We start from the raw sequence: 20,629 nt of genomic DNA, 5'->3' as shown, positions 1-20,629 counted from the left end.
GATAATCATCCAAATATCTGAATATTATTTTTTTCGATAAAAATATTTGATAATGAGCATTCACAAGAAGATAAAGGAATAATGCTGTTTTATTTGTATAAGTTGGCATGTTGTATGGCATTTAGTTGTTTGTCAAATGCAACTTTTGTTATTCACTTTTGGTGGAGCATTCAAGGATGCCAGTTTTCCGGCTACAGCCAGAAATCTGGCTTTTGGGGAAAATCAGGCATCCCTTTGCAGGCCCGAAAATTAATCCTTGTGTTGCGCACATGAAAAAAAGTTAAAAAAAAAAAAAAAAAAAAAAATAGCCACATGTCTTTTTTCAGCCAATAGAAAAATCTGTTACAAGTTGTTTATTGTCGCTAATGGGCCAATAAGGAAAGTGGTAGATGCGCTTTGTGTCAGCTTGCTTGACTAGTACCAAGTGCACTTAATCAAATTTAAGTTTTTTGCATGGACTCGCCACATTCAAATTATATGGGCAAACGATGGTTTTAAAAAGTCCGTGCAGAAAGAGAATGGCACATTCTTACTTCCCTTAGCATGGATCACGATGACTTGGGACATGATGTTGGGGTAATTGCATGTTTCTGTTGATCTGCATCGTCACTTCTAAGGAAATCAATATTCATTTACCTTTGCAGACAGCACTGCAGACCTTCCCCTGTGGGCAAAGAAACAGGTCAGTTTACTACCTTACTTTTTACTCAGCTCCAGAACAAGGGTTGCCAGTAGAAACTTCTGTAAAAAAAATAGCTGTGTTAGTTACCTACAACTCACTGATGGCAGATTCTTTATTCAGTTGTAATGTGTTCTGTCAAACCTAGACGCTTTGGGGCAGAGATCTAAATGAAGTTATGACCGAAAAATGAGGTGACTTTTTTTTTTTTTTTAGTTGTTGCACTTTCTTAGTATGTCTAAATGTACTGTAAAAGTTTCAGACCATCATTGTGTCTGCATATGTGATTTTTTTTGTTTGTGATTGTAGAGGTGTACTAGATCAAGACATGGAAGAGGAAAAATTTTAAAAGACAATGTGTCTGTTTGTGACATCATGAACTTCGCAAAATGGGCATAATTTACAGGCATAATGGGGAAGATACATACATCAACAATATTTGAAAAGCCTATTTTCAACCCAAGTCTGTTGTCTGATAAAACACATCACAATTGAAATTCCCATGACGTTTTTGTGCCATTGTCTTAGGTGTGTGGAGAGGACCTACCCAGCCCGACCACCTACAGCAACCCAGCCCAGCCTAGAGGCCGCTGGGCCCAGCGCCTAGACTCCAAGGGCTTCAAGGTGAAGTCTGAATGGGACGCCCACCGTGATATCGAGCTCAAGCTGGAAGACGGCATAGGTAAGTCTAGATCCAAGACTGGACTTTTGGATTTTGTCCTTTTGTTTCCCCATACTGAAGCTGGTCCTACTCCTTGGCAAGTGCAGTCAAGCCACTGCAGTGCTAGGGGCTGCTGTCAACAAGATGAATCGAATCATGTCTTAGCAACTTTGGCAGCTTGACCCTCCAGGCGTGCATTTGTTGGAATATAAGTATGCTCGGAAAGTAATGTGTGCACACATGTACACATACTACTACCTGCTTGCTGAGCTGCTACTTAATCTGACATGACAACTCAGATGCAGTCATCGGGACGTCATGAAAATTTGGTCTAATTCCAATTCTCCATAAAAGTGTGTGTAAATATGCAAGTTTTATACTTGGGATTATTGCACTGAAATTTAAATTCTTTTAGGGATTTAAAACAAAAATTATCAATTGAACAAAAGTGTAACATATTTTTATGAGTGGAATTATTGTGTTAGTTTGAGGAAATATTGAAATGTTTGATGTCTGATGACTATTAAGTTAATGATTATAATTCATCATGCTTGTTATATAACACTCAAGCAACAGTAACTAACAGTCTTCACAACTGACAGGAATGGAAATACTTAATCTATTGAATTGCTGTTTCAGGTTGCGTGACATCTTATGAAATCTATCTGTTCATTTGGCTATCATTTGTTGTTGCAAATTCCAGGGGCGCATGCCATTGCCAGGGCATGTCCTCCCCTCTTTAGTTTTTTAACTAGGAGGGAAAAAGTTTAACTTCACTATTTTATTCCCAATTTGGTTACAGATCGTAGGCGTTACACCGTGGAGCCAGAGAACCTGGCCGAGCAAGTAAGACATTTTGCCCTTTTGCAATCTGTAAGTATCTTTCTCTTGCCAAACTTTATTGTGTTCCTGATTCAGCACGTTCACCTCTGGTTTTGGGGCCACACTGGTGTTGCCACTCATGACGACCCTCTGCACGACACCCTGTGTGTTAATACTGACTCCACTGACTTGTCATGATCTGGGTAAGTTTGGAATGAAGGAGCGAGGCCGATTGTGAAGTTACGCTCCCGTGTTCCTCCTGTCCTATGAGCTCCGTGCGCCAACAAGAGAGGGCGCTGTTTGACCTCTTTTGAGGACCCCGTGGATGGAAGACACTATGTGCACGTACTGATTTTGGCCCCATAGCTTTAAAGGTATAGTCCATCATTTGTAGTTTGTGCATTTTGTTCTTTTGAAGCAAAAAAAGTGCTCGAATTCTAAAGAAGGGTACTGAACAAGTAACCTGACGAAGTTTCAGCTAAGCTTTAGCTGTATATTCCGAGAAAAACAGCATTCTAGGATCTCGATTTCAAATCAAAAGTTGCTGAATCATGTTTTGAATATGGCCTGAATTCAGCGTCCAATACACGTTCTCACTTAGCCAATTGCAGCTACGCCCTGTCGCACACTGATCCGACGAATTATAGCAACCGCGCGCGCGCGTTCGTCGTGCAAATGCTGGCGCGCGCTTCGCAGAATAACAAAACGAACTACTGATTTGAATTTCCTATGGTGCGTCTTAAGAAGCACCGTTGGAAAGGCCTTCTTTCGTTGATTTCTTCAAAATGACAGCTTGCCAGAAAGAATAATTTCACAGGGAGTGTAGTCCCCTTACTATATTTCAACCAAGAATGTTTTTCTACAATAATGACACCAGTTACTTTTCGGTTAGCTGCAAATGATGGACTCTAACTTTAAGTACGCACAACTCATTTTACTCGGAATCTACACAAGCCATAGTGTCTTTGCGTAAGCATCAGGTGTCGTTGGTAATGCGTTCAAAGTCTCTCCCAGTGGTCTCCCCAACTCTCCCTTTATTACCGTTGAGGGGGTACTTGTGCATGGAGCCCATAAGAGAACAGGATCTACTTTTAGGTTATTTGACTCAATTAGCGCCATTGAAAACCAACAGGACTGTCATGGGAAGAGGACTGGGACTTGATTTTTGAGGGAAATGTTGGGGGTAAATGATGACAAAGACGATTAAATGAAAAGTGAAATTGAAAATGGCAATCAATGGTGAATACACTAAACTGCATTGATTTGCATAACATCAATTAGAAAATGGGTAAGGAAATCTGGTTTTGTACAAAAAAAATATCATAAATTATTTAAAGAAAATAGGGTCTGTAGAATAAGAAGATACTTAGTGCTGGTTAAGTCTTTGGAATGAAGAAAGGACTAAAACTAAGGACTAAATCTTAAGAGGGGCTGTTGTAGCTTCACAATTGCAGGAATGAGGCTGTGTCCAGATCTGGGGTCTGCTGAAAGGCTGTTGGTCGCAATCCAGTTAGGTACTTGACGGGCCTTAAGGGCTACATCTACCTCAGTAATGTAATTATGACTGGTAGAAAAAACGGAGCTTTTAACTTAAAGAGACTCAAAAGTATGTGGATGCAGCCGTAGTCACATGTTATGAATTAATGAGGCATGCTGAAAAATAATTAGCACAATATAGTACTAATTTTGTTTTGGACTCACTCGTCTTTTCTTCTATATTTGCATTAAAATTAGATCAAATTAATTGAATGCATTTGTGCATGGAACAAAGTTTCATATTTGACAATAGCATTTAAAGCAAGATGTTGTTTTTGTTTTTTGATGTGTTTTGAGAAAACTACATGTACCAAGAGACGGATGATCATAACGTCAACATTTCATCTGCAAGAGCACTTATTATTTATTTTACGTCTTCAGGGTATATTTGGTGATCTAATTCATTTCTTGTCTGAACTAACTGCATCATTAGTCGTGAGATTTAGTCGGGTTGAATTTATTTTGCTTTTCTTCAGTTTGAAAAATTCGTCATTTTCTGTGATAAAATTTACATGTTTTTGTCACTTGCAAATCTTCCTCTGGATACCAGAGTATCAGGCAGAAATTTTTTCATGTATTTCAGCTCTAAAACAGAGGCAGTGGATGATTTGCTTGAATTCCACCCATGTTTTCCTTCAATTTGTTTTTGTTTGTACCCAAAACCTGCTGTATTCTGAACAAGACAAGTCAAGCTTAATAGAACTGATCCCAGAGCACGCAAACTTCTATTCAAATTGATTCAGAGAATAGGCTGTAGTGACAGTTAATCATTGAGATAGGTAACCGGTCTATCTCTCAAGGGACAGTCTGTCAGTGAGAGAGTAAAGCAAATTTGGCAGTTGAATTTCGTGAGCCAGTTACTGTAGGGTTGCTCCTCTTGGATCGTTGTACTATTCCTGTTTGTGTTACGTTAGTTTACCCCATAACCACCTGAAATCTAGGAACTCATTGTGTTGGATTCTGATGGATTCAGCACAGTAAAATGCAGATACCATCACTTAGGGAATCAAGACCCAAAGTTGCCACTGCCCAACTAAGAATATGCCAGTGTTACTGCAGTCACATGCAGAGTGTTGGGGTTTTCGTGGATTAAGAAGGTTCCATAGCATAAAGGACCCAAAGGCACTGATCTCTATCATGTCTATACTAATTGGCCTGGACTTGCCGTGCTACATGCCTATTAGCCAAAAATGCACCTTGAAGCAACTGATCGGCCATCTTGGATCCCCATAATACCATGCCAGGATGTACATGTACCTGCACATCATTACACAATTAATGGTTTTTTTTCCAATTAAAACAACAATCCCCATAAAATTAAATTATGCTTTTGATGTTGGCAAGTCCTAGGAATATAGCTGTGTAAATTTCAAAAAGCTGGTCAGAAAAATTAAATTTTGTATGTTCACCGTCTTAACTCTGAAGAAGAAATCCAGTACCAACCACCTGTAAAAAAAAAGTTGTGTCTACTCTGTGTGCATCATGGGTGACCCAAGATGGCCGACAGCTGCTTCAGTATGTGGGCATTGTCAGCCAGTCCAGTTAGTATAGACATCAGTGTTCAAGGATAACATGTACATGTGGCAAGCCATACAGAGAGCTGCTTTAAGATGCCTTCAAATCAGGGAACACAGTTTGTTGTGCATGTGCATAATTTTATATGTTTGTTTATAATTGACATGACAGAAGTAAAACTGACTTGTAGAGTTGATACACTTCTGTTGAATCTGTTCGACTTGTCTAGTCTAACCACCATCTTTCCTCTGTTCACTTTCAGGCTGCAGTAGCAGAACATGAGAGGCTACAGGTAAAGAATATTGTTACAAAATACACCAATTTTTCTTTTCAAGAACACCAAAGAATATTCAAACGTCCAATTCAGGCCTAATGCAACTATCACTCATTTTGAACTGGCTCTCCCGATTTGTGGCATACCAAAAATGTATTTTGGGCGACTCAGTTTGACTCAAATAGAATTAGGTTTAATACAGGCAAACTTAATGCCTGAATTTTTATTGACTGAGCTTCTGGAGTTGTTTCTAGAGACTGCAACAGTTGAACCACTTTTGATCACAGTTGACCAGCCAATTGATAGATTCAAGATTTGCAAAACGATTTCAGGGTAGCCTTGACGTCTTTATAAACAAAGACAAGGCAGGCCTAGTAAAGCTGGCCCCAGAGTACACAAAATTCTCTCCAATCGATTCAGAACAGCTACTCACTGGAAGCCTTTAAATGCATCTGGTGTACACAGTGGACCGGATTAAGCCTATTACGGGGTAATCCTATACAATAGCACTGCCCGGCTGTCTTCACCAGCCAACCAGGCTAAGCCACAAGTGACAGTCAGTCAGTCAGTCAATGAATCTGTCCGGTACAATAAATACTATAGGCTGGCCCCTCTCTGACCAGGAATAAAATGTTTATCAACTTGTCATACAGAGAAAATCACCTTCATCGAGCTTCCTTAGAATGTTGTGGTTAGGGGGAACTCAGTAAAACATTAGGTTTTTTTTGGTTTTTTTGGTATAATTTATTCAGAGTTCGCTGCTCATAACGGATGCAGAAGACTTTGTGTCTGCAGAAGAAGGTTTGGCCGGCCTCGAGGACCAGAGAAATGCCTCAAATCCTTTGGTGGGTAATCATCATCTTTTTTTTTTCAGAAAAAAAAGTACATTGAAGCACTTCAAGGCTGCAAGAAATGAGTTTTACAATAAAACATGTTTTGTGGAAATGTACATTCCTTTGAACCTTCGGAAAATAACGAGACCTATTTTTGGTGTATAGTTTGTTAGTGCAGTTATTTCAGTAGTTATCACTTCCATGCTGTTTCCCGGTAACTGAGGGCGCTGTTGCTTTGCCGTCAGCTCAGGCTAACACTCAACAGTTTTCTGTACAAATTATGAGTCCAGGGTGTGGCTCATTAAAAATATTTATGCAAAAAAATATTTGCTTTTTTTAAAACTGGTTTTGTGTACAAAATCAACAAAGGTAGTGGCAAAAACAAAATCCCCAAAGTTTTGGCAATTTCAGATGCTGAATCAGCTGAAACACTGAAACTTCTACATATACCTTGGATGACAAAAAGGCCCTGAAACACCAGTACCTATGTCATATGCCATGTATGCCTTTAAAATGGGACATGAGGGGCCCTTAAGGATAGCATTTCAAAAAGTCCTATTACCAAGACCCTTTTATTATATAAAACAAACGTTCCAAGTCAGTCGGATGAGTTGCACATCAGAGTGTTTGTTGTAGGGCAGAAATACTGACCATGAAAAGAATTTCTTCACCCTATGAATCAGCCATCTGTTGACTGTTGGATATTGTTGGAACTTCCACATTCTATATTTCCCCTAGTGAAACCACAAAAGGGAAACCGACTTGGTGCAAACATAATCATCATAAGGTTGAACAACAATTTTGACTGGAGCAGGATTTTGAACCTGCAACCTGCACATTATTGTGTCGGGGGCTCTACCAACTGAGCCCTATGTCGGCAGTTTCTCCGGCTACATGACATATTTAACAATTGTTGACTGCTGTGATGTGGGATATGACGTTTTTAATACCCGAGGGGCATTCGCCTTGGGTGCTATGCGCCCTAGGGAGTTAAAGACGGCATATCCCACATCACAGCAGTCAACAATTGTTTTGTTATATCGTGCCAATAACTCAAAAAAATAAATGGTTGTAACTTACTCTGTCAGAAATAAATTAAATTACTGCGATGTAACCTTTGATAACTGAAGGCTTTGCTGTCCTGCCGGACGATGACTGAGCGTTTGACATTGCAGTATTCTTTGCACAAACCTAGCGCGCCGGCAATTTTCACACGCACGTGCAACGTGCGCAATTAGTGCAGTGCGATATCACCCTCATCAGTGTGTGACATGCGTTTTTATAGACTGAACACTTGGTCGTTCTCGACCAATGAAATTACAGTATCCAGGCACCTGATATAACAATAGGGTTTATATCTTCTGAATGTCACCTGCGAACAAGGTTGGTAGAGCCCAGTACAGTAATCCGGAGGTCACAGGTTCAAATCCTCCTCCAGTCAATTCATTGTTTAACTTTATAATTCGTGTCTTGTCCACAGCTGCAAGGCTTTGTGACATCAGCCCGTGGCAGCGATCCTTTCCTTCCACCCACCGGCCATTCCTCCAGCAGCCTGAGCCCTGATACTCCCGAGGATGAGGTGAACTCGGCCAAAGAGGAGGACCAAGAAGAGGAAGAAGAAGAAGCTAATGAGGTCATCATCTATCCGCCCAGCGAGGAGTCTAGCTCCTCCCCTGAGAGGTAGGATGCGATACCATGGAAACAGTAGCACCTGTTTTAAAAAAAAGTCTGTTTTGGGGGTGTATTTTTTTTGAAAGAAAATTGTAAATTCTGTTTCATCCATAAAACTGTGTGAGATGATCTGTTTCCAAATTTTACCATGTGTGTCATGTTGAGGTTGACTGAAATTGATTGAATTCAGTTTTCTGTCAAACAATTTCACTGCAGAATGCTTGGAATGCTTGGAATTGAAAAAGAATACTGGAATAATGTACCTTACTTCTGAGCAGCCTAGGTCTGCTGCACTTGCTTATTTCTAATGGTCCCTACTGACAATGAAATAGGAGCTTAGAAACATTGACTGAATTGACTGTTCCATAAAGCACTGCCCTTTAGTGTTCTGACCAATCACATCACAGCTGTTATTAATGTCCGACATGCGTGCACGCGCATATGACATGCAAGACTGGAATATGCAGTGTGAATCATTGGAGAGATGGATCAGTCTATAATGGAAAGCATTCATCCCAAATGTATGCTGTGTTTTCTGAAGTTTGAAATTTCAGGTGACGGAGTCCACGTCGAGTCTTGAGGAGCTTCAGCGAAGACGGGCGCGGTCAGTCCTCAAGAAGGAGAGCCCTAGAAGCAGCAGGGTCATAGAGGACCAAGATCTCACCGAAGGTAATTATCACAGACATTAAGTCAATCATTAAGCAATCATAAGTCAGTCGCAAGTCAATCACAAGTCAGTCAAAGATCAGTCACAGGTCAATCACAAGTTAATCACAAGTTAGACAGAAGTCAATCGCAAGTCAGTCACAGGTCAGTCACAAGTCAATCATTAGTAAGTCACAAGTCAATCACAAGGTAGGCACAAGTCAATCACAAGGTAGGCACAAGTCAGTCAAAGGTCAGTCACAAGGCAATCACAAGTTAGTCACAAGTCAATCACAATTCAATCACAAGTCAGTCACAAGTCATTCACAAGTCAGTCACAGGTCAGCCAAAGGTCAGTCACAAGTCAAACACAAGTTAGTCACAAGTCAGTCATAAATCAATCACAACTTAGTCACAAGTCAATCACAAGTCAGTCACAGGTCAGTCAAAGGTCAGTCAAAGGTCAGTCACAAGTCAATCACAATTCAGTAGATCACAATTCAGTCAAATGAGGAGTCAGTTATTATTTTTGCAGTGGGTAGTTGTGTTGATTTTTTAGGTTCTGACAAGTAATTGCATGATCAGTGTTGGAGCTTTCCAGAGATTCTTGAGTTACAAACAAAACACAGAAGCATGCTACCAGCGGTTACTGACCTTGTCACAAACAGTTGTGGTTAATGACTAGGCCCTGAATGAAACAATTCCACCAGCTATTTTTGTCCTAAACAAACTAGAAACTTATGAATAGGGATTAGGTCTGAAATTTGGTTATAAAACCAGCACAAAATTTCAGGTGTTCTGGTTTAGTGAATGGTTAATAACACATGTACATGTATGTCCTTTGATGTGTGGCAGTCGAGGGATCAGAGAGCACTGAGCCAGTAAGCCTGGGCACCAGCGAAGACGAAGATGAAGGTGATGAAGACGAAGCTGAAGAGGACGACAACGAAGAAAAAGGTGACCAAGAGAAGACACCCACCGAGAGCGATCACTCCAACTCCAAGGCCCAGTCTACACCAGGTCAAACTCCCACCACTACGTCCATCATTACCCCCACTGACCCCACTGAAGGGCTGAAGACCAACGGTCGAGATTCCTCGAGTCCCAAACGAGATGAAGATGAGGAGGAGGAAGACAAAGATGAAGAGAGCTTCTTGCACACCAACTACGGCTTCACTGAGCAGGAGAAGTTTGGCAAGTGCCTGGAGCAGCTGCAGTCGGGCTTTGCCTCGGTCGGCCTACACAACGGCAACCATCATCGGCTAAGCATCTCCTCCAAGTTCCTCTCACGGTCACAGCTCAGTCACATCAGGTGAGTGACTTTGCGTCATGTGGTCATTATCAATGCTGCGTGTTTGGGCAATAAGCCATTTGCGAGTGACATATATGCCCTTTGAGGTTTAAATTTGAAAAACATCTGGTACACTGACTTGCTCAGATTGCTTGTCACATTTTAACTTTGAATTCTCTGGACCAAAGACACTGTTGCTAATCACACGATTCAGGGCAAGCTCTTGCATAGTTATGTAAGAGACGCTCAGCACCAATACACTGCTCACAATGGGTGGGAATGGCACGAAGACACCAGACCATGCCGGAGCCGGGGGTTGCTAGCGTAAGGCTTGCCCCGAATCACGTGATGTAGTAACAGTCTCTTTGGTCAGGAGAATGGAAAGTTAAAACCTGCAAAGCATTAAAGTAAGTCAGCGTTCCAGATTTTATTCAAATTTAACTCACAAATGGCTTATTGGCCCAGCAGTTTCTTTCCGTTGCTCTTGGTATGGTTTTGTATTAATGCAAACCGTAGCAAATTGTCCGAGGTTAACACGTCCTACATCATATTAGCCATTCTTAGGCTAGGATTTACATTTAGATTACAGAATATGCTAGCAAAATGAGGCTAAACTATTTTTTTTGTCCGCATAGTTTTTTGTGTGAAAAAAAAAATATCAAATTATTCAGGGTTTTAATGTAGAACAAGGGTTGAGACTTTTTGTTTTGAAAAAAAAAAATTCAAAACTAAAGTGAGTTGGATTTTTTTGGATGTATACTTGTTTGTGGCAATTTTGTCAGTGTTGTCCAGCACGACTTGTGTAGTTACTTTTACTATTTAGGAACAGTACATGACACTGTTTGCCTGTTCACATGCATGCACTGGATTGCTTGCATGTGACAGGGAGTAGGCAACGTCAATTTTCATCCAAATGTGCACATATTGTCATCGTGATTCTTTTGTTTTGTTTCACTTTTTGCCATCGCATCAGGGGCGTGGCAGCAAGTACACGCCCTCTGCCGTCGTCATCGGTAGGAGGAGTTACAGCCCAGGTGGTGAGTATCCTAGCAACTGATAGCAATTTGCTTATCAGAACAAGAAAGACAAAGATTGGTTTTCTTTAGTAGTAGCTTCTCTGTATCTCTCTGTTGTTGATGCAGTGGTTGAGCTCGTTGCGAAGACTGAAAGCCTGTTCATTCTGGACAGGAAAGCAAATACAAACACGAATTTTTGACATCATGGAAGAATACGTGTTGCAAATTTGTAAAACGTTGACAGATTATACCTCAAATTGGCCCCCAAAAAATCGTTGCCAATGTTTTGTGACGCCAACCCCGAACATTCACGTGAAGTTTGAACCAGACTTGAGCGCCTCTGAAGAAGGTATGATTCTGTTTAATCAGATCCTCTGAAGAGCAGTTCCGAAAACAGTTGTGACTTTCATCATTATGAGACCCCAAAAGTTAGAGTTGCAATTTTCCTGATTTGCAAGTGTTTACTTGAACTTACAGTCTTCAGCATGTTGCCTTGAACCGGTGTGGTTTTGTGTACGGGGTGGCGCAAAAAGAAGGAAACCCACTTTTGACAGGAATTTTCACCAACTTATTGAGCATATTTTAAAAATTCAATATAATGGTATTAAAATATTGATCTTTAAACTTAAGTGACGAAAAAATGTTTGGAAATGCTTATTTTGTCTCTGAGATATTGTAGTTTAAAAATTTCATGTGCCTGTTTGTCCATGGACGGCTTTATTTCATCCGCTTGACTGAGCTCCAAAGCTTGATTTGAAGACAAAAACACTATACACTAGACTTACACATGGACAACAGTGATTTTGGTGACTTGTATTTAAATTGGCATAATAATGCTATTCTTATGATTTTTTTAAAAGATTTTTTCACCACGTATGGTTGAAGAGCTATACTTCACTACATTTAGAGAAAAAAAACAGTTTAAATAAGTTAAGTAAGTAGGCTAAAATTCCTGTCAAAAGTGGGTTTCCTTCTTTTTGCACCACCCTGTAGAGTAGCCAGGGTTTTGTGATGTGTTTGTGACTGGCCGATTGGTTGATGGTTTGGTTGATTGCTTCATGATAGAAGGGATGCTGTGTCAAGAGAGTTGCTTTGAGTTCTGTCTAATATTCATTTGTTTCCTCCATGTTTATTTTTGTTCCCTCCTAATTTTGCTTTTGGGTTCTGAAAGGGTTACATGGCTTTTGCAGTATAAACCAGTTCATTAAACGGGTGTTTCGAAATTGTTCCAGGCTACAAGGTGAAGGCCAGCTAATAATCAAATGTACAATGTACAAGCAAGATAATTTGACTTTGGTTTTTGGGTTGTCACGCACTTGGACTGGGAGGCTTGGATGGTTGTTTTAACTGCAGCTTTTGTTTTTAAAAAATTTCATTTATTGACACCAACAAGAAATCTAAGGTGTCCAAAAATTGCCCATGGTGCTGTATTGAAATTGCAATTTGATTATGAAGCATTATAAATTTCAAATAAGATTCTGTGAGAAGCGGTTTTTCCGTTCATGCTTTTTCCTTTGCAACCCATCAGAAGATCTGTTCATCAAGTTCTGACCCATTACATACTCAGATCCCATTTCATGATTTCCTAGATTGAACAACCAAACTTCAAAGAGTATGTAGTTCCCATAATGCACCAATCATTGTCTCTCTCTTCCACCACCCAATTACCCACCCCCATTGCCCACCCTATACCCCAACCCATTTCCCACCCCAACCCAATCCCACCCCATTGCCCACCCTATACCCCAACCCATTTCCCACCCCAACCCAATCCCACCCCATTGCCCACCCTATACCCCAACCCATTTCCCACCCCAACCCAATCCCACCCCATTGCCCACCCTATACACCAACCCATTTCCCACCCCAACCCAATCCCACCCCATTGCCCACCCTATACACCAACCCATTTCCCACCCCAACCCAATCCCAAACCAAATCCCCAACCCATCCCCCATCCTATCCCAACCCATCCCCCACCCACCCCACCCATCCTCACCCATTTCCTTACCATTCTCACCCCCATTTACCCACCCCCTCCCGCTCTCCTTACCTCTGCCACCCATCCCCATCTGACCCTATCTCTCCACCTCGCCATTAGTACCTACAACGTCGCAAGGATGTCATGGCTAAGGCTGTAGATGAGACTAGAAGGAGACTGCAATCTGTAAGTGCGCTCACAAAGTCACAATCAAGGCTCACTCGTTAAGCCATGCTTGGCCTCTTTTCAAGCCTTTTACACCACAGCACAAAGTACACATACATTTGTAGATGCCATTTTGCCCACTGTTTCAATACACACAAAGTAGTTTTGATTTTGAACTGCTAGTTTTTGACTATTGTTTACATCTGCAAAAATTCCTCTTCGATATTTTAATTTTGCAAATAAGTGCATGACACTTCCCGAGTGTATATAATGTTAGGTTCAGTCACAGGAATCAAAAAGAACTCGCAAGACATCCACAGTTTATCATAGATGTATGCTACTATTCACCAGACAAGCTCCCTTTCAAGTTTTTCTTGCATCCCCATTCTCTGTTTATTTTCATTTTGCCTGCATTTCATGTTCATCACTGCATGTTTGTTCATTTATTTTACTTCAAAGTCTTTAGATTGTGGTTCGTACATGTATGTACTGTACATGTATACTTTGGTTCTTCGGTACAGGGTGTGAGCTAATATTGTGGTGCATTATCTCACTGTTTTGCTTGCATTGTGTATGAGGTTACCATTGCAATTTGGGACATGGTGCTCATTTATTTCTGTGGGTCGCATGTCACTCAATGTGGGAAGTAATAACAACTTATATCATTATTAAAGATATAGTCCATCATTTGCAATTTGTGCATTTTGTTTGTTTGAAGCAACAAAAGTGCTCAAAATCTAAAGAAGGGTACTGAACAACTAACCTGATGAAGTTTCAGCTCAGCTTCAGTTGTATATTCCGAGAAAAACAGCATTCTAGGATCTCAATTTCAAATCAAAAGTTGCTGAATCATGTTTTGAATTGGAACGGAATTCAGCGTCCGAGACACGTTCTCACTGAGCCGATTGCACCTACGCGATGTCGCGCACTGATCCGCCGAATTATAGCAACCGCGCGTGCGTCATGCCAATGCTTCCGCGCGCTTCTTTAAATTTCCTATGGTGCGTCTTAAGAAGTACCTTTGGAAAGGCCTTCTTTCGTTGATTACTTCAAAATGACAGCTTGCCAGAAAAAAGAATTTCACTGGGAGTTTAGTCCCCTTACTATCTTTCAACCAAGTATGTTTTTCAACAATAATTACGTCAGTTACTTTTCGGATAGCTGCAAATGATGGACTGTAGCTTTAAATAGCAGGTGCACAAGATGGAATTTAGCCCGTACATGCGTGTCAGTTAGTCTCAGCTCAAACAATTTAATATGTTATTGGGCTTTGTGTCTGACATTGCAGATCCTAAGATTGAGTAAATCCACAAACTTATTGGTTATTTTGTTGGTAAAAAAGTGCTCGTCTCATCACACTTGTGTTTAATGCATCGTGTTGTTAGGATTACTGTTTTATGAGTACAAATAAGTAACAAGAAAAACAAACAGAAGTGAAAAGTTTTATCACAGGATGTTTTCCAGTTTGCTCTTGTAACAAGAGTGGATTACTTTCCCTGTCAGATGGGCTGGAACTCCTTAAGAAGCAAATCAACAACTACACCCTCATCCTCCGGCTCCACAACTTCCACCACCCCCACCTCGACACCGACTTCTCCAAACAAGTCGGTCTCGACAGTGACCACTGTCTCAAGGAGTGAGGGGAGTTCGATGACAGAGGCCTCCCCAGCAGAAGCTGATGAGCGATCCCACACTGTTGCAAGTGTCACAGAGTCTCCAAGTGTTGGAGATGCTCTGCTGAATGAAAGTGAAGGGAGCCAAAAGGGTCAGAAAGCCTCCGAAGATGGGAAACAGGAAATTGAAACTGATCAGAGAAAGACCGAGAGCACTCCTGTGGTCAGACAACCAGAAAATGAACCTGCATTGACCGAGGACTCAAGGGATAAAACGCAGGAAAATGGTGTTATGATCAACAAAATGGGATTAAGGGACAGCAAAGAAACTGAAGAGTCAAAAGCAGTACAAGAAAACAGTATCACCTCCAGTGGTGAGTCAGCATCCAAAGCATCTACAATCCAACCTGTTACTGGAACCAAGGATGTTGGAGACAATATCAGTAGGTCCAAGTCTCCTTCAACAGTCCCTGCTGAGACTTCAAACTCTCAACAAGTCAGCCAATCAGAGAGTGTCGTGAGATCGGATGACCAATCCCGCAATATGACTTCAACTCCTGACCCTGTCCATGTGCCCATCATCAAGACCAAGAGGCCAGTGTCTGCACCTGTGGAGCCAACGTTTGAGGCGATAGAGAAGGCAAACAAGGAGAATCTGGTAAGGTCTTTCAAGTACAACACTCACCCAGGAAGAAGGTCGATCTCATCCAGCAGCAAGAGTAAGATGGACAAGATGAAGGCCAGGAAGGATCAACCGGCAACATCAACTATGAGGAAGAGTACATCCATGTCAGATCTTCGAGAGGGTTAGTACCAAGTTTTCTCTAAAGAATACTGGCATTTTCCGGAAGTTGTCGTTGTGTTTACTGCAATTCTAAATTCATTTTACCAAACTTTTTCACATGGCCACACTTCCCCTCTCAGTGTTTGGCATTGCCCCCACCTCCCCCTTCACTGTTAGCTAATTTTTGTCTTCTTATATTTCAGCCAAATCTGATGAGGAAAGCAGATCTGAGTCTCCAAGCTTTAACATGGTGCTGCGCTCTCACCCCAGGAGTCACAGTGTGGAGAGGAAAAAGATAAGAGCCAACAGCCCAGCCAGGGAGAAGCATCGATCTCGCCCAGACAGAGTCCTCCCCTTGGTCCCCGGCCTCCTGAAACCAAAGTCCTACGAGGTTGGAACAGCCAGCTCCTTAGCCAAAAAGTCTGTGCGTAAAGATGAGACACCCCCGTCATCTCCTTCCAGGACAGGTCGGGGGAAAAGATCATCATTTGGAGCACCTGGTGAAGAGTCCAGACAGTCCAAATCAGGAGGTAGCTCACCAGAAACTCTCCCAGAGACAACAAAGAATGTTACTCTTCCTGAAAAGCCGTCTGCAAAGGATGCCCTGGCAGATAAAACTAAACAACTTGCTGAAGCCGACATTTCTTCAGAAGCAACTGTAGCTGATACACAGACTGCAGATGTAAAAGATGTACCAAGGTCATCCTCCCCATCATCTGTTGGATCTCAGAAAGATGCTGACCTGAGCTCTAACAAAGACCAAGCCGACAAGCTAGCCATGCCCCCACCCTCCAGTACTACCATCGCCAAGAGTAACAGAAGCTTACGAAGGTCCTCAGCGACCAGAGTGGAGTTGAGGCAACAACGGCGCCGAGGATCCTCCTCAAAGACCAAACCTCCTGCAAATGATGCTTCCTCGACAGAGGACCAAAAGGTCTCCAGCGACTCAATCTCCACCTCTGAGACATCTCAGTCCGATGCAAGACCCTCATCTCCCAAGAGCAGGGGAAGCTCCTACAGGGAAAATCGCAGCAGCAGTTTGAGAGAGGGTCTGTCGCCAAAGACAGCCAGGAAAGCATCTGCCCCGACCATCAAAACTGATACCACAGAGGAATCCCTGTCAGATCCAAGTAGACCCCCTTTGAAGTTGAAAAGCTCCAAGGATAGTGTAAAGGATGAGAAAACGAGCGAGAAGCCCTCGCCAAGGAGGCGGCGCCGGGAGAGAAACGAAGAGGCCGTTGTCAATGCCTCCAATAACAATAACACAATGACCCAGCTAGACTCGGTGGATAAGGTTCATTCCCCAAGGTCTCGGAGTCGCAGGCGGAGATCTTTTGAGGCCAGTAATGCCTCAGAGAGGACATCTGGTGTCACATGTGAGGGGACAGTGACAGCAAAGACATCTGAGACAGAGCAAAGACGTGAATCTTTGGAGCAATGCCCGACGTCCACTATCAAAGGTAAGCACCAAAGCCTGTGACAGACTTGAAGGGATACAATTGATGCCTCCTAGCGCTGAGTATCCCTACCATTAGTTCACATACTACAAGCTGCTCCTGGAATAACCGGAAAAGTCCCTGCTTTCAGTTTCAGTGCTTTATAAAATTCAAAATTGAGATGTCCTCAGATTATCCAAGTGCCTTTTGCTTGATAAGAAATTAAAATTTCATCAATTTCCTCAAAGCCAATTTTAAATGTTTCTCTAAGGTTTTTCCTTTCTCAAGCAAAAAATTATAAAACACATTATTTTTTTTCTCAGAGAAAGTACTTCATGAACATGCGTGTTGTTTTGATGTTTTACATTTACCTGTAGTTTCTGCTGTCTGTGCAAATATGCCGTTTAGGTTTATACAAAAGTTTACGTTTTTGCTGTAGAATCAATGCACTTCATGAGCCCTGCATAATTCCCAAATAACCACACACTGAAAAATACATTGTCCCCAACCTTCCTAATTCCACCAAAAGCCAGCACCTGGTCTCGCTGGGTGTTGATTGGTCTAAGACTGTTGCCCTCAGGCCATCAGCCTGGGGGTTTGGACAGTATCAAATCAGGGCATAAATGATTTTAGTGCGCATGCGCAAGGTATACCGCCCGTAGAGTGGTAACAAGCATTTTGATGGCCGTTTTGAAAAAAAGGGTGATAACACCCAAAAAGCTGCCACCACTGCAATGCTATCACATATTTTCCAACTCTGGAGGTGTATACCTTGCCAAAAATCGCTATGACTATTATTCCCCTCATTTGATACCGGTGGCCAAAATTTTGGACCGAGGCTGATGGCCTATAGCACGTTGGGCTTGATGTCCCCTTTTTGTTAAAAGATAATTAAACGCACCCTTTGATATTATAATTGGATGCACCCTAATGTTCTCTGTTCCTGATGCTTGTTCCCTCGGTCACAACATCTTCTGTTAATATCCCCTTTTGTTCCCTTCCTCCTTTGACTGACACTCCCCTTTTGTTTACCATTGGCTTTTTTGGGGTCCAGTCATGGCTTTGTGACACCTGACTGACTTCATGTATCTTAGTTGTTACACTCTGTGTACATGTGTATCACAGTTGTTCTCAAAATTGATTTTTGGTTCTACTCAAGTCAGTACCTCAATACAACACCACACATACTGACTGACATTTACACCATTCTCAAGCTGTGAAATTGCTAAAAATGTTTGTAAAATATTTCAGGAAAGTTGTTTGGAATACCTCAACCCAAAACAATAGGCATATTATGGACAAACTTGTCCGTAACTTAATAGCCCAGATGCTTTATGAGATCACTCCTAACAACTTGCCTTGGTTTGTGCTTTGTCTTGGTTTCGTCTTCAGAACCATGTCCAGACAGAGATTCATCAGAGATGACCCTTGACATGATGAAAGCCCAAGTGGACACTATGAAGACAGCATTTGACCAGTGTCTGGAGCTCTGCGCTAAGGTCAGTCATTAAACCTGATGAACATGTCAGTTCTGGAAGGTCAATTCTGGAAGAAACCCGAGCCACTCATCACTTGTAGAGTTTGCCATTAAACCTGTGCAGGCCGCAGTATCACTAGGCCCCAACCCCGAACCACCCTACTATCCCCCTCCCCCACCCCCTGAACTGAGAATTTCCCCATCTGAAAGTGGTGAGCAACTCGGGAAAACTACATGCCACTTTGAAATAAGAATATTATAACTCCCCTCTCTATTACAGAAACACCCACCCATAAATTTGTCTAAACGCACCATATTCATGTAAATTTTCCCCATCCTGAATGACAATCTGGGTGAGACCACTGTCGTATGAGCTGTGTTTAATTAATTGAAAATTGAGAGGTCCTGATGAATGCTAATATAATTTACTGTTCACTGTACATTTACTTTTTGTGTAGTAAAACACACAAATTGTACATCAGTGTTGAGGTTGTTGAACTGCTACTTCTTGTTGGATTGTAGGCTCAAGGCACCGACTCACCTGGCAAGAGCCACCAGCATTTCCTGGACTACTTCGCCTCCACGTTCAGCCTGATGCAGGCAGCCTCTTCCCCTACCCTCGCTTCTAGGCAAAGCCGCCGACATCCCAACCTCTCTGTCACTGATGACACCATGTCGGACGTCAGCGAGTCCTCGCTGCCCTACGACGACCTCCTGCGATCAGCCTCAAGCTCCTCGGTTTTCATGACCACCACCGCCACCACGGTGTCCTCAGCAAGGCACTCTGAGGTGTCGCCCTCAGAGGTGGACGCCCTCAGGGCCTCCCTCAGTTCCTGCCGTAAGACCCCACCGCCCAACGGGATGACAGGCGAGGTAGAGATGACATCAGCCATTGCCCTACTGGATCAGTACTCAAGCATCTTGGTCTCGCTCGTCAGGCAGAAGGTTGGGGATGAGATGAGCGAGGAATCGGCGGCCACACAGACTCAGCGCTCATTGGACTCGGCAATTGAAGGCATTGTCAATCAGTGAAACTATGGTTAATCAGTGTTGAAGTAAAGTCCTTTTCCGAATCCTCAAATACACTGAAATCTAAGTTTGAATAGTGGAGTCAAGTCAAGAAAGCTTTGCAAAATGATTGTGATGCGTGGAGCTGACATAGTATGCACAAAATGTACAAATATTGCAGACTCGAGTCCAAGTCTGAAATTTTCCGGCATATCTTCTTGTTCAAATGTGCAGATGCTCACCCATCGTCCAATGTAACAAACTCTTTCATGCCACTCTTGGGCAGTTTCTCAGGCTTAGTATTTATTGTTCATGTAGCTTTCTATATGCAGTAGGAAAGGGACTGTACTACAACACTGTGATAAAGCATCATTCAACTCATTATGAAGTATCGTAGTCAAGTATGGGTAGGCCAGTCTTGTCAACTTTTCAATAAAAAAATGTGTTTCCCTTCAGAAATGTTGTGTTAAAATCTGCAAAGATGGTTAAGAAATATTGAACAGGGTGGGTATCACTTATCCATCCCAGCCTGCTCCCTAAGCTCAGACAACAGCTGGAATTTGTATTGCTTGGCATAGCAAAGGCTTTTGGCTCATAACAACTGAACAGAAATGAATACCTGAACAGAAATGTACTTTGCAGCAACATTTATAACATTGGAATGTTTCATGTATTGCACTTTGTCACTAGCTAAACCAAAGGAGGTAATTGTATCATTCATATACAGTTGATTTGTTTAATAAAGATCTTTTAGAAGCATATATCTAGCTTCCTACATGCATGTACTCCTTCCTTTACGAGGCAACGTCGTACTTAATTGCAGTCATTTACCAAAGTAAGTAGTCTTCCAGGCTAATAGAAAGTACTCGTCATCTCCAAAGACACTAGATAAACACACAGCCTCTGGTAGTACTTCAAGTTAATGTTCAAGGTGTGTGTTGAAATTGTGCCAGCCCCACCAATTTTAATGTCATAAACAATTTTTTTCCCACCACCCAGCATTGCCATTTTTTTGCTTGGTGCTCACCGATAAGTGTGCCAATTGGCTAGTGCAAAAGTGATCAGCATTTGGAGAATTAAGAAAAAAAGTGGATGATTTATGGATGTATATTGTACTTACACAATTGGCCAAAGGTTTATGGCAAATCAGGGCAGTTGTAATAATGCCATTTTGGGGTTACAAACAAACATGAATCCAAGAGCTAGTTCGAGCGACGACTAT

At 42.0% G+C, this 20,629-nt stretch overlaps 1 protein-coding gene across 3 annotated transcripts in view; it reads left to right on the top strand.

Annotated features, from left to right (window-relative positions):
- Window positions 1–20,168, top strand: part of LOC119743414 (mitogen-activated protein kinase-binding protein 1-like) — a 57,763-nt gene extending 37,595 nt beyond the window's left edge. Inside the window, exons 21-34 of one of the 3 annotated variants that reach the window (XM_038219809.1) lie at window positions 645–682; window positions 1,208–1,361; window positions 2,143–2,186; window positions 5,476–5,505; window positions 6,240–6,332; window positions 7,801–8,000; window positions 8,533–8,660; window positions 9,492–9,948; window positions 10,901–10,964; window positions 13,045–13,110; window positions 14,593–15,508; window positions 15,690–16,946; window positions 18,315–18,421; window positions 18,922–20,168. In XM_038219809.1, coding sequence (XP_038075737.1) covers window positions 645–682; window positions 1,208–1,361; window positions 2,143–2,186; window positions 5,476–5,505; window positions 6,240–6,332; window positions 7,801–8,000; window positions 8,533–8,660; window positions 9,492–9,948; window positions 10,901–10,964; window positions 13,045–13,110; window positions 14,593–15,508; window positions 15,690–16,946; window positions 18,315–18,421; window positions 18,922–19,431 — 4,064 coding nt within the window. In that variant the 3' untranslated portion in view covers window positions 19,432–20,168. Of the gene's footprint in view, window positions 1–644; window positions 683–1,207; window positions 1,362–2,142; window positions 2,214–5,475; window positions 5,506–6,239; window positions 6,333–7,800; window positions 8,001–8,532; window positions 8,661–9,491; window positions 9,949–10,900; window positions 10,965–13,044; window positions 13,111–14,592; window positions 15,509–15,689; window positions 16,947–18,314; window positions 18,422–18,921 lie in introns of all 3 variants that reach the window. The other 2 variants (XM_038219808.1, XM_038219810.1) reach the window with 2 other exon arrangements.
- The last annotated feature ends 461 nt before the right edge of the window (window positions 20,169–20,629 follow it).

The sequence above is a fragment of the Patiria miniata genome, unplaced genomic scaffold (assembly GCF_015706575.1).
Source record: "Patiria miniata isolate m_02_andy unplaced genomic scaffold, ASM1570657v1 HiC_scaffold_6, whole genome shotgun sequence".
NCBI lineage: Eukaryota > Metazoa > Echinodermata > Asteroidea > Valvatida > Asterinidae > Patiria > Patiria miniata.
The sequence above is the reverse complement of the archived record's forward strand: the minus strand, read 5'-3'. Positions and strand labels throughout refer to the sequence as shown.